The 12,977-nt window shown below is 37.9% G+C and overlaps 2 protein-coding genes across 2 annotated transcripts; one reads left to right on the plus strand and one right to left on the minus strand.

Moving 5' to 3' along the window:
• Positions 1 to 6,968: 6,968 nt before the first annotated feature.
• LOC126802093 (senescence-specific cysteine protease SAG39-like) lies at positions 6,969 to 8,170 on the minus strand. Its single transcript, XM_050529636.1, has 2 exons — positions 7,730 to 8,170; positions 6,969 to 7,610 (listed from the first exon to the last, which is right to left on the minus strand). Exons 1-2 carry the CDS (start codon positions 8,157 to 8,159, stop codon positions 7,018 to 7,020), a joined length of 1,023 nt encoding a protein of 340 aa, XP_050385593.1. The 5' UTR covers positions 8,160 to 8,170; the 3' UTR covers positions 6,969 to 7,017.
• A 945-nt stretch (positions 8,171 to 9,115) lies between these two features.
• LOC126801862 (COP9 signalosome complex subunit 1) lies at positions 9,116 to 12,703 on the plus strand. The gene is made up of 6 exons (XM_050529336.1): positions 9,116 to 9,593; positions 10,348 to 10,668; positions 11,137 to 11,253; positions 11,336 to 11,421; positions 11,751 to 11,985; positions 12,080 to 12,703. The coding sequence occupies exons 1-6, from the start codon at positions 9,189 to 9,191 to the stop codon at positions 12,254 to 12,256; spliced, it is 1,341 nt and encodes a 446-aa protein (XP_050385293.1). The 5' UTR covers positions 9,116 to 9,188; the 3' UTR covers positions 12,257 to 12,703.
• Positions 12,704 to 12,977: the final 274 nt, after the last annotated feature.

The following is a 12,977-nucleotide window of genomic DNA, read 5'->3' on the forward strand; positions in this document are numbered from 1 at the left end:
ATCCACAAACGAGCGGCTAACCAAACAATTATGATATGGCTGAGACTGGTACGGTTCGGTTCAGGATTCGGCAGATATCGATACTAATATCGATAATTTATTCTATTTCGGTTTCAGTTCGGAATCGTAAATTTGAAACTTAATACTAAACCGAACCCGTACATATTGACTCGGGATGGGTTCAGTTCGGTAAAATTGTACACTTTTGCATATATTTCTATCTATTTATAATTATTAGCTAATGTAAATTAATATTCTAAGTCTTTAAAAGTACAATGTAGACTTAAAAAATATTAAAAATGCATAGATTTAATATATTTTATACATTCGGTACGAATTATACATATACCGAACTGTACCGTTTATAAAATTTCAGTAATAAGTTCGGTACGGGATGAAGAAATTTTACCGATTCGTCCCGACCCATCGGTATTCGATACGGAACGGTCGGTTTCGGTACTATTTTTTCTGTACCAACTCCCACCCCTAAATTACAATATGAATTTATCTGAAATCTCTTCCCAGCAAAGACAAATACTTTCATGGTTGCATCATAATTGTCGAGGATCATCGATATTCCCTTGATAGACTTCTTTCATCATCTTACTCGTGATGATCCCATCATAGAGGAAGAACTATCCAAACAGCTCTTCCCTCAACATTAACAATAGCGCTTTAAAAAGCCATCTAACTTTATGCATAAAAAAAAATTTGGGTATTAATTTTCGGGCATCTATTCTTGCATGGTTCGTTATACCAACATTAACAAAACCTAATTCGCTACAACTTTACCATAAACAAATTCAAACAATGTCATCATAATTGACCTTAACATCCTTACATAGCACAAATAATTGAAAAACTAGCTGAGTTTGAATAATTCTAATTCAAACTAATACAATCTGTAATATAAGGACTAGTCAATAAGAAATTTTGCAGGGTGAAACTTAAAACCTGACAAACTAAACTTTCACAATCACAAATTTAGAATTAATCCAATCAAGAGGCAACATCAAACACAACATTCTAAGCTGTAGATATATTTTAAACTTATAAAAGTAAGAAATTTCAGGAACTTGGCAAGTGACAGAAATTTCACAAATGAAAATTGTAGTGTAAAACAGCAGAACTGTACATTTTCACTCATCATCAAAGACAAGCTTTTTATTGGCCAAGCAATAGTACTTCCAAGTGCATCAAAAAGGTAGGAAAATTCAGGCTCAATATGATAGAATTCAGCTCTTTTCACAAGTACTTCAATGGATACCCTATAACAATCCGGTCCTAATGTGTACCTATGCATCTTTGAGCTTGGATCTATTGCCAAAAGGCAACCTTTAGCCACAACTTCGCCATTACCAGTCCAATTCATTATTTTGGTTGCTGCCATGTCCCGACTACAAAAGATAAAACATAGTTAAAATTGAGTAATTGTAGTACATTAATGTAGGAAATGAACACCAATATATTTAGATGAGATATGCATACAAAAATCAACAAACATACCCTTGGGGTAGCAACAACCGAGTTGAACTCGCATCACATTGGACTGGATTCTATATATGTTACAATTGAAAATAAATGAGCATTCTAATATGACTAGGGCAATATAAAGATTGAAAAAGAAACATCTACATAACCAAATACCTTAGAAATTACAAGTGCGTCCCTGCTAGATGCATGTTCCCAACTTTCATCAACATCATCATCATCAAGTGAATCCTACACACACACACACACACAAAAATAGTGATTATCAATAACAGACAAGCAAACCAACAAATGCAATTATTCACCAGCAACCTTGTTGTACATTTAAGCATAGTTTCATTTATGATAATTAAAGTGTAGACTACATACAATTTTAGCAACGACAACTGGATTGTTGCACTTCTTTGGCTCATGTCCTTTAATCCATAGTGCTCGCTTTGTCTAAGGCTTTTCAAGGTGTTGGTTGTTCTAATAAATGAAAGTTAGTAGCTAATTCATATTAATATTTACAATTCATAATATCCATTTAAACAAATAAGCAAAACTAATGTGATTTACATGAAATTCAGTAGTTAATTCATATTAATATTTACAATTTATAATATCCATTTAAGTACAGAAGTAAAACCAAAGTGTGACTTACATGTTTATGCTCCAACCGCACATAACCTTCTTGGCTCATTGTGTGAGTTATTGTATGTTTTGCCCTTATGGCTCTCATTTCTTTGTTTCCTACATGAATATGCACATCTAAAAAATTAAGTACAATGAAGTTCAAACTTAAAACTATCAAATAAGTAAGAATTCCAACTAAGTTATCTGCCACTTATCTGACATCCTTGATTGCACAAACATATCCCACTCCAAAACTGATATATCTTTGGGTCTAAGTTTGGAAAGTAGATTTAGTCTCTCTGCCTTTGTATTTCTCTTATATCAACTGAGGTCATATTTTCAAAATCTCCATAACTTTCCCATTTGTTGCAAGATGAATGGCTTGTAACAAACATCAATTATGTACTTTTGCTACAAGATGAAAACAAGAATATATTGCCATCAAATCAGAATACAATATTGGGGTACAGAAAGAAAATACAAGATATTATCATGTAATCGAAAACAAGTATATATTACCATCAAAAGCTTGACTCCATGTCAAGTATCAATTGTAATTGGTACTTGTTCTCGTATAATCACTTTCATAGTGTTTGAGAATTTGATAGAGAAGTCCCCAATAGGCTGGTCGGGGTCCCTGAATTCCTTGGTGACCATGTAGTGAATGGTGAATAAATTCAAGGGGAACGACATCCCCGTGTTTGTCAAAATGCTTGTGGCAATCATATTTTTAGTCTTGTTGCTCACCACAATATGACGTTTTTGGAACCACCCACTCTACGCATAACATTAATAATCAGCCATGTTAGACAAATTCAGTTCCATTGAAGCACAAAACCACAAAACATCACAAAAAGTTCAGTTATGTTAGGGAAATCTTATTCCTAAATCAATCGCAATTGACAAAACAAGCTCCGTGATTATCAAAAATAAATAAACAAATATGATCCTATCACTGAACACTACGCTACTCGTAGCTTAACAACACAATTGATTGTTGTGATTGCATGAGCATAAACAACTAAGAAGCATGCCATCACAGATTGACCTACAATACCAATCACACAAGAACTGACACATATTCACACCATACCACTTATGTCACAGCGCAGGTTACCGTACTAGTTACAATTGCATTAACATCAATAGTTCAATACTGTAAAAATCACAAATATCCAGGCATAATAGTGACACAACAACAGAATCACACTATCATGCATTTTTTAGTTCCAAATTCAGGTATTTACCTGTTTTTAGGTGAGGACAAATTATAAAATAGTACAATCTTCCATCTTCAATTAGAAAAAAGTCATCACGTATTCCCCAATTATAAAAATATCATCTAAATTGAGTAGAAATTAGAAAAATAATTAACAAGTTTGGAACAAAATTAGAAAAAAAAAGTAATTTTTTATATTTTCCGGACTGTTTTGCCATTTCTCACTCTTTTTCTTCTTCTTTTTCCTTATTCTTCTAATTTCGGCCATAACTTTGCCGTCCGACGATGGATTTGAGCATGGTTGGTACTGTTGGAAAGATCTCTCTCCTCTCTTTCATTTGATACCATATCCACTCAGAACCGACCACCGTACAAGGTGCAACAACCCTCTCAAGGGACTGCCACCGTCCATGGTGGTGATCCAAGCTATTCCAGCAAAATCGGAGCTCAAGGCTCCATAATACTAGTTATTCTCTTCATTCTAATCATACTCATACCAATCTCCTTTGAATTTTAAGATAATTTCGCATATTTAGACATTTATCTCGGCATGTCACAGCCGCTATCACACTAGCTATCACAGCCGGTGTCACACTTGCTGTCACACTACCTATCACAGGCACTGTCACACACACTGTCACACATGCCGTCACACTACCTATCACAAACATTGTCACACCTACTGTCATTGGCACACCTACTGTCACACTACCTATCACAGCCGCTATCACACTACCTATCACAGTTGTTGTAACACCCACTGTCACACCTGCTATCACATTACCTATCACATCCGTTGTCACACTACCTATCACACCTGTTGTCACATTATTTTATGTGACTATGTTGTGACAAGATGAAGAAAAGAAAAAAAAAGAACAAGAAGAAAGAAAAAAAAAGAATTACTAGTAATAACGAACATTTTTTTACTGTTATGTGATATTGAACTTCTCAAATAAACTCATACGATGCAAAAATATCGACATTAATGTGATGTCACACCCCCAGCCACAATACATGTCACACTGCCTATCACACTTATTATCACACTAGCTATCACACTACATGTCACAACAGAAAGTTAGTGTAACAAGTAGTGTGATAGGTGGTGTGACGGGTATTGTGACAGATAATGTGACAGGTAGTGTGATCATGAAAGAGAAAAAATGTACATAATTTTTAATTGGGCACCCAGAAAATTACTTTGGGCACCCATGTCATCGTCATTATTATTTCAATTCTATTTTCCTTATGATAACTTTGAAGCTCCATAAATGTCCGACACCGAGAGCACTGTGGAGGTCGAATTGCATGACCCACCTAAGCATAGGTCATAGAATCAGAAGCCGACCACATGCGCCGCTAATTACAACCTTTAGCCGCCGACCGAGCGCATCCACAATGCCATCATCAAGCGTCTAATCCATACCCTCACCACTCCTCTCCTTTATCTGGAAGCTATGACACCTTTTCCACCGACAAGGCCGACTCCCAGGCGTGCATCATCAAGCAAACCACCTTCACCCCTCCAAGTCACCATGGTGGTCATGGGTGAGACCGGAATGAAGATCTTGCAGATTACTTTAAGGAGATCAAGAAACGATGCGGTGGAGCCAGAGTCTCGTGGAGATGCTCGGAGGCGAGGCGGTGGAGCCGGAGTCGTTGGATTTTGTGGTGTGGCAGAGGTCGGGTCCACCCAGGGATATATATTATAACCTAGATATTAGACGGTGGAGATGTGAAAACTCATCGAAAATTTGATAAAAAATGAAAATTCATACCTTAGCTTAAGGTACGGACCTCCGCACCTAAAAAGCTCCATATATATATATATATATAATGGAATGACACACTGTAATTTGTTTAAACTTTAAGGGTAACGCTTTAATAGTTTTAGAATCGTAATACTTTTTTTCTAATTTTGAAATCTTTTTTGACTTTTTTCTCATTTCATATATCAAAATATTTTTTTAATAAAAAGCTCTTTAGGTATTAGTAATATTAATTTTCTTTGTAATTGAAATAAGTTTACATTGTCAGAGAGTTGTTTATCTTTCCTAGTCCTGCCATTCCTTGAAGTGAAAATAATAGCTTCTCGATTCCATCAGAACCTTGTAAGTGTTGATAAGTGCATATTAACTTGATCATGGTTTTCCAATTTGGCTTCTTCATCCAGGCGACGTCTCAGATTACTCTTGGAACCACTCCCATCTCGCTTCTGTTATTCACAATCTCTGCACATGAAACCTACGGGGTTAACTCATTTTACAAAAACGTACATGGACGAAATAGAGTTTGGTGTTTATGGCGATTTCGAAAAAAAAAAATTACACGAAGCTTACCACATTTGAAAGCCAAGCTCGGCGATGCGATTGGGCGGCGGTGATAAGCAAGGACTTGATTGTATGAGCAAAGTAGCTCGACTGAGAGAAGAAGAAGAAGAAGAAGAAGAAGAAGGCTTTTATAGTTGAAAGGGTTTCGGAAGCAGTGAATACAATAAAAACGGAGCAGTAAATAGTAAATGAACCAAAAGTAGTAAACTGACGCCATTTTTGAATCCCAGCCCCTTTTCCATCCCAAATTAAACCTTCAGGTTTGATGGCTTTTAGAGAAAGCAAGAATGGGACTTGAATTTATACCAGTGATTTTATAAGTTCAGGAGTTGCTAAATGTGTCTGGATTCATTGCCAACATGATCCAACTTTCGTGTATTGTTAGTGTTTCTCATGTTCCTTCTGTTGATTGTTATCAAGGAACAGTACTGGTGAATCTTTATTGCACAGTGGAAGCAGCATTTGCCCCAATACATTCGAGAGGGTCTACTCTGATGCCATTGATAGAGTTTAATCCGAAATTTTGTGTTTCATTCATCTCCGATCGTTACCATCAGTTTGAATAATTTCACTTTTTACCTTGTTTCACATTTAACAGGAATATTGCCTTCTTTTTTTTCTTCAGATATTGTAGATCGACATGTTCACGTAAAGAAAGCTATATCTGCAGCCAGTCATTAAGAAATCATGCTGAAGATTCTTAGTAAAGATAATATACAGTTATATGCAGTTACACGATGGTTTTCTGATTCCTCTCTTAATTTCCACACCAGGGTTGCCTTCTTGAGAATTAAACATCTTTCTGCTTGTGAAGATATTCAATTCTTGTTTACATACTCAGGTAGTTTCAAGTCAAAATGATCTCGTCAGGTATAATGATCTCATACAGGGTGCTGAATAAGATGACAAGAATGACGTTAGGAATGCTGGTTGGTGATTTTCCCTGATATTAAGCGTGACTTTTCGACACCAAATGTTTGTAAGTTATATATATAATGATTCCATTCACGTTATGTTCTTAGTTATCAGACTTCTAAAACATAGTTGTTGAGAGGGGGTTACTCCATCTAAGAGTGTACTTAACTGATAATAGTAGTCTGATCATATGAGCAATAAAATTGAGTACCAATATTTTTCACTCTTAAATTAAGCTAATTAATGCAGATAGAAAACATGTATAATTTCGATCTATTCATATAGTGACTTGATTTTATACATTGGCCACACTAGTTTCGGCATTTCACCATGAAAATTGTAACAGTTCATAGGCTTCACACAAACAAGTTCATGTACATATCATGATAAGTATATACCTACCGTGGTAGAGTAGGCTTTAATTGATTCGATTTTGATGCTACTTTATGCAGTGGGGTAAGAGGCTTCCATGGCAATGCCACAGATACCTTCTGGTGCAGCAACATCTCTTTGCATTCTTATGTAACCTTCTTCACCCCATTGTGCACCCCATGAGTTCTTTACCAACCAGTACTTGGTCCCATCAGCACTCAGGCCATAGCCAACAAGAGTGACACCATGGTCTAGTTCTGTTCCACATGTTCCTGTGAAAACACCACTTGAATATAACTGGAAGTCATATCCACTAGCATCAATGGCAACAGAAATAGGTTGATTAGCCGCTGCCTTGAGTAGAGCGCTTTCACTATTTGCAGGCACATCTTCGTGGCCGGTTATCGTGGCTGCATGGCCTGCTTCCGCCTTGGCATTGCATGTACCATCAGCAGCCGTGTAGGGATAATTAGCCTCGGTATTAATACCATGATTTTGAATGACGAACTGAAAGGCATCGTCCATAAGGCCACCTGAACAACCTTGGTCTACACCTTTGACATCACAGTCAACTAGCTCTTGCTCAGACAAAGAGATTAGTTTGCCAGTTGTAAGTTGAGTGATCCCTTCCATGGCTCCCACTGCCGAGAATGCCCAACAACTTCCTGTATACATTTGATTGGAATTTTGTGGCGGTTACTACATCGATCATGTACCTTTTTTTTTTTGCAAATGAAAAATGATTTTGTGACAATAAAAAAGAAGAGTTTAGTGTGTTACATACCACATTGACCTTGGTCCTTGACGGGAGTCACAGCTCCCTTCTTTCTCCAGTCCATTGACGCCGGCGCAGAAGCATTTTCGTACTTGAAAGTAGTGGTCTTGGTGGAACATTCGTGCCCCAAGAACCGATTTCTTGTGGCAGTGAACTCTTCATTTGTAAGGTCTGCAAATTGATTCAGACTTAGTTTATAAAGTTTGCTTCCATCTTTGTTGGAAGATTCTACGTATGCCTCATTCTGCTTGAATATCTTGAAGCGATCCTCCTTGTCATTAACATCATTGTACACGCGTCCATAACGAGCCATCCATTGTTCAAACCTCCCATAAGCTAATGCATCTTGGAGGCTACGAGAAGTGGCTTCCACAGACCAAGCCCCCAAGATGAGGACCAAGGCCAAGCAGATGCATTTGCTCTGGTTAGTGAACTCCATTGTAGGCTAGAATTTAGAAGTTTATGATATGAGGAGGAGTAATGAAATGGTAAGACTACTTAGACAGTTTATATAGCTAAGATATTGGCCTTTGTATATTATCTCCGTGCCCCTAAAAACGGTTTGCTATATGTTCTTGCCCAGCAAACAATCTGATATGGACCTGCAGTGTTAATACACAGTTCTATGTCCTTAAGTATATAGTGGTCAATTCTTCTATATGAAGACAGCTTAGTGGCCATAACAATGGATATACTCGACTCAGAACACGAATCACATTTGTGCTAGATAATAACAAGTAGTGCATTCAATTTCAATTAGACGTCAGGGGCTGTTATAAAACTAATTACTATAGAACAGTCCAACATCATTTAGCTAGTTTAGACCATCTGAAGCACATAGCCGGCTTTAGCCAACTAGCGCTCCTTTGTATATTCTAACTTCTGCACTTAACTGGGGCACTCGTCTATGATTTGTAAAACGAAATCAGAACAAGTCGACTGAAAATCTTGAATTTTGGGGAAATTTATGCTTTCAAAATACTAGAGGTAAAAAAAGTTGATCGAGGGACAAGCCGACTAGAAAACCCCAATAAGAATCGAGGAAAAATTGTTATGATCTTGAATCGCTTTACAGATCTTACACAATGACTCATGTCTCCATTGAAATCTAATCCTGGTTTCACTGGGCAAACAATACTGAAACCTTTTTTTTTCCCTCTCATAGTTTTGCAACTGATTTTGGTATAGCTCAATCTCTTTTACATAGTAAAAGAAAAAAGTAAATTACATTGTGAACTGGAGCGATAGAAAAGCCCACTTTTTCCAGCCCAAACCCGAAAGTCCAGTCTCCAACACGACGTCGTATTGGTTCCATCTTCCTGTACACTCCAGGGCGGTACATGAGCAATGGCACAGTCTAAAAGCACCTTCTTCTTCTTCTTCTTCTTCTTCTTCCTCAAAAACAAAAAAGAAGCACTAAATTAAATTCCCCCAAATTCTTGCTAGGGTTTTCCCTCACATTTCACCAATGGACGCCGACGACGAGACCTCCGGAGCGATGATCGACGACGAGATCTACGCCAACGGCGGCGGCGAGGACGAGAAGCGCAACCGCCCCATCATCTCCGGCGAGCCGCTCGACGTGGAGGCCTACGCCAGCCTCTACAGCGGCCGGACGAAGATCGCGCGGCTGCTCTTCATCGCCGAGCAGAGCCGGAAGAGCGGCGGCGAGGCGACGGAGCTGGAGGCGCTGCGGATGGCGTACGATGAGATCAAGAAGGGAGAGAACACGCAGTGGTTCAGGGACGTGGCGCAGAAGATCGGCGGGAGGTTGGGGGCGGAGTACCAGATGGACTTGGCGTGGTGTGAGTCGGTGGATAGGAGAGCCGAGCAGAAGAAGGAGAAGCTTGAGAATGAGCTCAATGCTTATAGGGTAATGCTTCCACCACCTCAATTTCCAGCTTTGTTTTTCGCTTCGATTTCAATTTCTAGGGTTAGCTGTTGTGATTGTTTGTATTTCAGTTATATTTGCATTGCTTATGGTGTACTTGGTTTAGGGTGTGAGAGATGTTTATACGAGATAAGAATTGACTGCAATGTGTTCGCTACGAACTTTTGGTTTTCGGGTTATACTGTCCAGATATTTATGGTCATGGATGAGTGAGCAATGGTAGTCAGGTATAGGCGAGTCGTAAGCCAGTGTTTGTGTTTAAGGGAATGTTGCTCTTCACTTCTTGCTTGTGTTTAGTGGATGAGAGTTGAAAGGTGTAAAAGGGTTCAAAGGTATTGTTTTTTTTTTTAGGACGAGGTATTGTTTTTCTTTTTCTAGTAGTATGAACTTAAACTTACGGATAATAAGGAGGTAGTGGACTTTGCTTGAGTGCAACAATATGCATTCAGGACTATAATTTCATATTTTCTGGTCATCTGAAATGGGTCGCTAGATTTTGGTGCTGCCAAAAAAGTTCAGAAAATCAGCTTCAGGACCAAAGTTGAAGTTGCATTTATTTTTTGAAAGTAGTTTCTGCCAGAGACTTTCTGGATTTTGGGGTCTCGATGGAAAAATCACTCTAGTGGTTTTTGTTTCATGTGTTGTATGAGTAATTCCTTATGAATACATGCTGCTTTTTTGGATTCCCTTTACTCTAATATGATCTCTTGTTCTGGCTTTAAATGCTTTTCTGCAGACAAACCTGATCAAAGAAAGCATAAGAATGGGCTACAATGATTTTGGAGATTTCTATTATGCTCATGGGCAACTTGGGGATGCTTTTAAGAACTATATCCGTACTCGTGATTATTGCACTACATCAAAGCATATTGTTCATATGTGCATGTGCTCCATCCTGGTCAGCATTGAGATGGGTCAATTTACTCATGTTGCAAGCTATGTTGGCAAAGCAGAACAAACACCAGAGGCTCTTGACCCAGTTACTGTTGCAAAACTGCAATGTGCTGCTGGATTGGCTAACTTGGAAGCTAAGAAATACAAGGTTGCTGCTCGTAAGGTTCGTTACCAGTTACATTACTCTGTTCAGTGGGATTGTTTCTGTTTACTTACCTTTTTTTATTTTAAGAAAAAGCACTTAGATTTGTGGTTTAACATAAGAGCTTAGGTCTATCTGTGCTTAGTATGGTCAGTGGTGGTTGGATTTATATATTTATGCACTCAACTCCTTCTTGTACCAGGAGGACATGAGGAACTGGTCATCAGTAAAGTCTTAGTCTATTATATTTGCTAGTTTAGTGTTTTCTATCATTCCTAAATGTTTCTTGGTTAGTTGAAAGTCTGTTTCTGAACAGGAGAGTGCTGCAATCAATTTCATTTTATATCAATTCAATCTCTATTGATAGCATTAGATGAATCTGTATCTTCCATTATCTGTTGTCTTGTTAGACTTCTAAGAATGTAGGAGAACTATCCTGGTGTTATGCCTTGTTGTTATAATCTATGTTATTCACTGTGGTTTTTGCAGTTTTTGAATACTGGGCATGAGTTAGGTAACAACTACAATGAAGTCATTGCACCTCAAGATATTGCAACCTATGGTGGGCTTTGTGCACTTGCAAGTTTTGACCGATCGGAGCTGAAGGCATGTACTCTTTCGTTTTATTTTCTACCTTTCTTTTTGGGTTCCTTTTTTTCTTTTCTGATCAAGTGCTTTTATTTGACAGAACAAAGTTATAGACAACCTGAACTTCCGAAACTTTTTAGAGTTGGTGCCTGAAATAAGGGAGATAATCAATGATTTCTACTCAAGGTAATCTTCCATGATGGTATTTATTTAACTGATCCCCTGTTCATCTGGGTTTACGTAGTATCAATTTGCAAAGTACTATTTTGTGCAAAATTTTCAAATTTCCTGAGAAGTATATTGAAATATTGCAAAGTACTATTTATGCTTAAGTTTGTTCTAAACATCTAAATCAATTGACATTGGACCATGCTTTAGTTTGAAGTCCCTTTCAGTTTCAATGTATTAACGATTTCTGATCCTTGTAAGTATTGTGTGCCAGTACAACTTGTAGTCAGGCTGATATCTTATGTCAAGTTCAGTCTCAGTAACATTCGTTTTCTCTTCTATTACAGCCGCTATGCTTCATGCTTGGAATACCTTGCAAATCTCAAAGCTAACTTGTTGCTAGACATCCATTTGCATGACCACCTTGAAACACTCTATGACCAGATCCGCAACAAGGCCCTTATCCAGTACACACACCCCTTTGTGTCTGTAGATCTAAACATGATGGCCAATGCTTTCAAAACTGATGTTGCAGGGCTGGAGAAAGAACTTGAAGCTTTGATCACTGACAACCAAGTTCAGGTGTGGTTTGAACTTTGAAATTCTATCTAAAAGTCCAATACAAAGTGTGGTTTTAAAATTCTTTGTTCTGTATTGACTTTTTATATCACTGCAGGCTCGTATAGACTCTCACAACAAGATTCTTTATGCACGGCATGCGGATCAAAGGAATGCAACTTTCCAGCGAGCCCTACAGACAGGGAATGAGTTTGATCGGGATGTGAAGTCGATGCTGCTCAGGGTAAATCTTATCAAGCACGACATCAATCTTAAGCAATCAAAGAAGTCCTGAATTTATTTTGCGGACAATGTTTTAGTCTGGCCAAGTCTTGCTTCTGCTCTGTTATTTTGGCATTTTCATCCGCATGGATGATGACAACTAGTATTAGGGGTGGATTTTGCACATTTAGAATACCCAGAATGGAAAAATATGCGACAGTTACTAAGATTAGATGGTTGATGTTTTGTATATTGGCAGTTACTATCATCAGTTACATCATTTATTCAGATCGTTCTGCCCCTCAGCTGTTGCCTTCCCTCCTATCTTTTCTTGTGCCAGAATAGATGAAGGTGACTCTGACCCCTTTCCCTCCTTCCACTGCTACCACATCTCAATCAGTATCATCTGATTCCTTCACTTTTTTTGGTAGTGTACACCTGTAAATTACCTTCTCTTTTTTAAACATGTTGAGTTTGTTCAAGTTCATTATTTGATATCTATCAGAAATCAAGTTCATGATATGATTATACAAGTTAACCAGAATCCTTATCCTCGAAGCTTTTGAGTTTTGACTACACTGCTAGAGACCTCGTATTCTGATTTAGTGCCAAATAACCAGAAAGCTTTGAGTTGCTCGGCTACTGATAAACACTCCCAGGTGCTAAGCTACCTAATTATATCCTTCACTTCAAATCCCAACTCGATCTGATCTGCAAAAAAAAAAAAAATTCTTGATGCCGACAATTATTTAATCTTGACCTGATTCTGATTAGGACAACAAAGTTCAACTTAG

This window comes from Argentina anserina, chromosome 7 (genome assembly GCF_933775445.1).
Source record: "Argentina anserina chromosome 7, drPotAnse1.1, whole genome shotgun sequence".
Classification (NCBI taxonomy): Eukaryota; Viridiplantae; Streptophyta; class Magnoliopsida; order Rosales; family Rosaceae; genus Argentina; species Argentina anserina.

Bases quoted from the DNA above. Each gene is read 5' to 3' on its own strand.
- LOC126802093 (XM_050529636.1), bottom strand. From the start codon at position 8,159: ATGGAGTTCACTAACCAGAGCAAATGCATCTGCTTGGCCTTGGTCCTC. The intron at 7,611-7,729 runs GTATGTAACACA...AAATGTATACAG, and splicing joins CAAGGACCAAGGTCAATGTG to GAAGTTGTTGGGCATTCTCG.
- LOC126801862 (XM_050529336.1), top strand. From the start codon at position 9,189: ATGGACGCCGACGACGAGACCTCCGGAGCGATGATCGACGACGAGATC. The intron at 11,422-11,750 runs GTAATCTTCCAT...CTTCTATTACAG, and splicing joins ATCAATGATTTCTACTCAAG to CCGCTATGCTTCATGCTTGG. The intron at 11,986-12,079 runs GTGTGGTTTGAA...ATATCACTGCAG, and splicing joins TCACTGACAACCAAGTTCAG to GCTCGTATAGACTCTCACAA.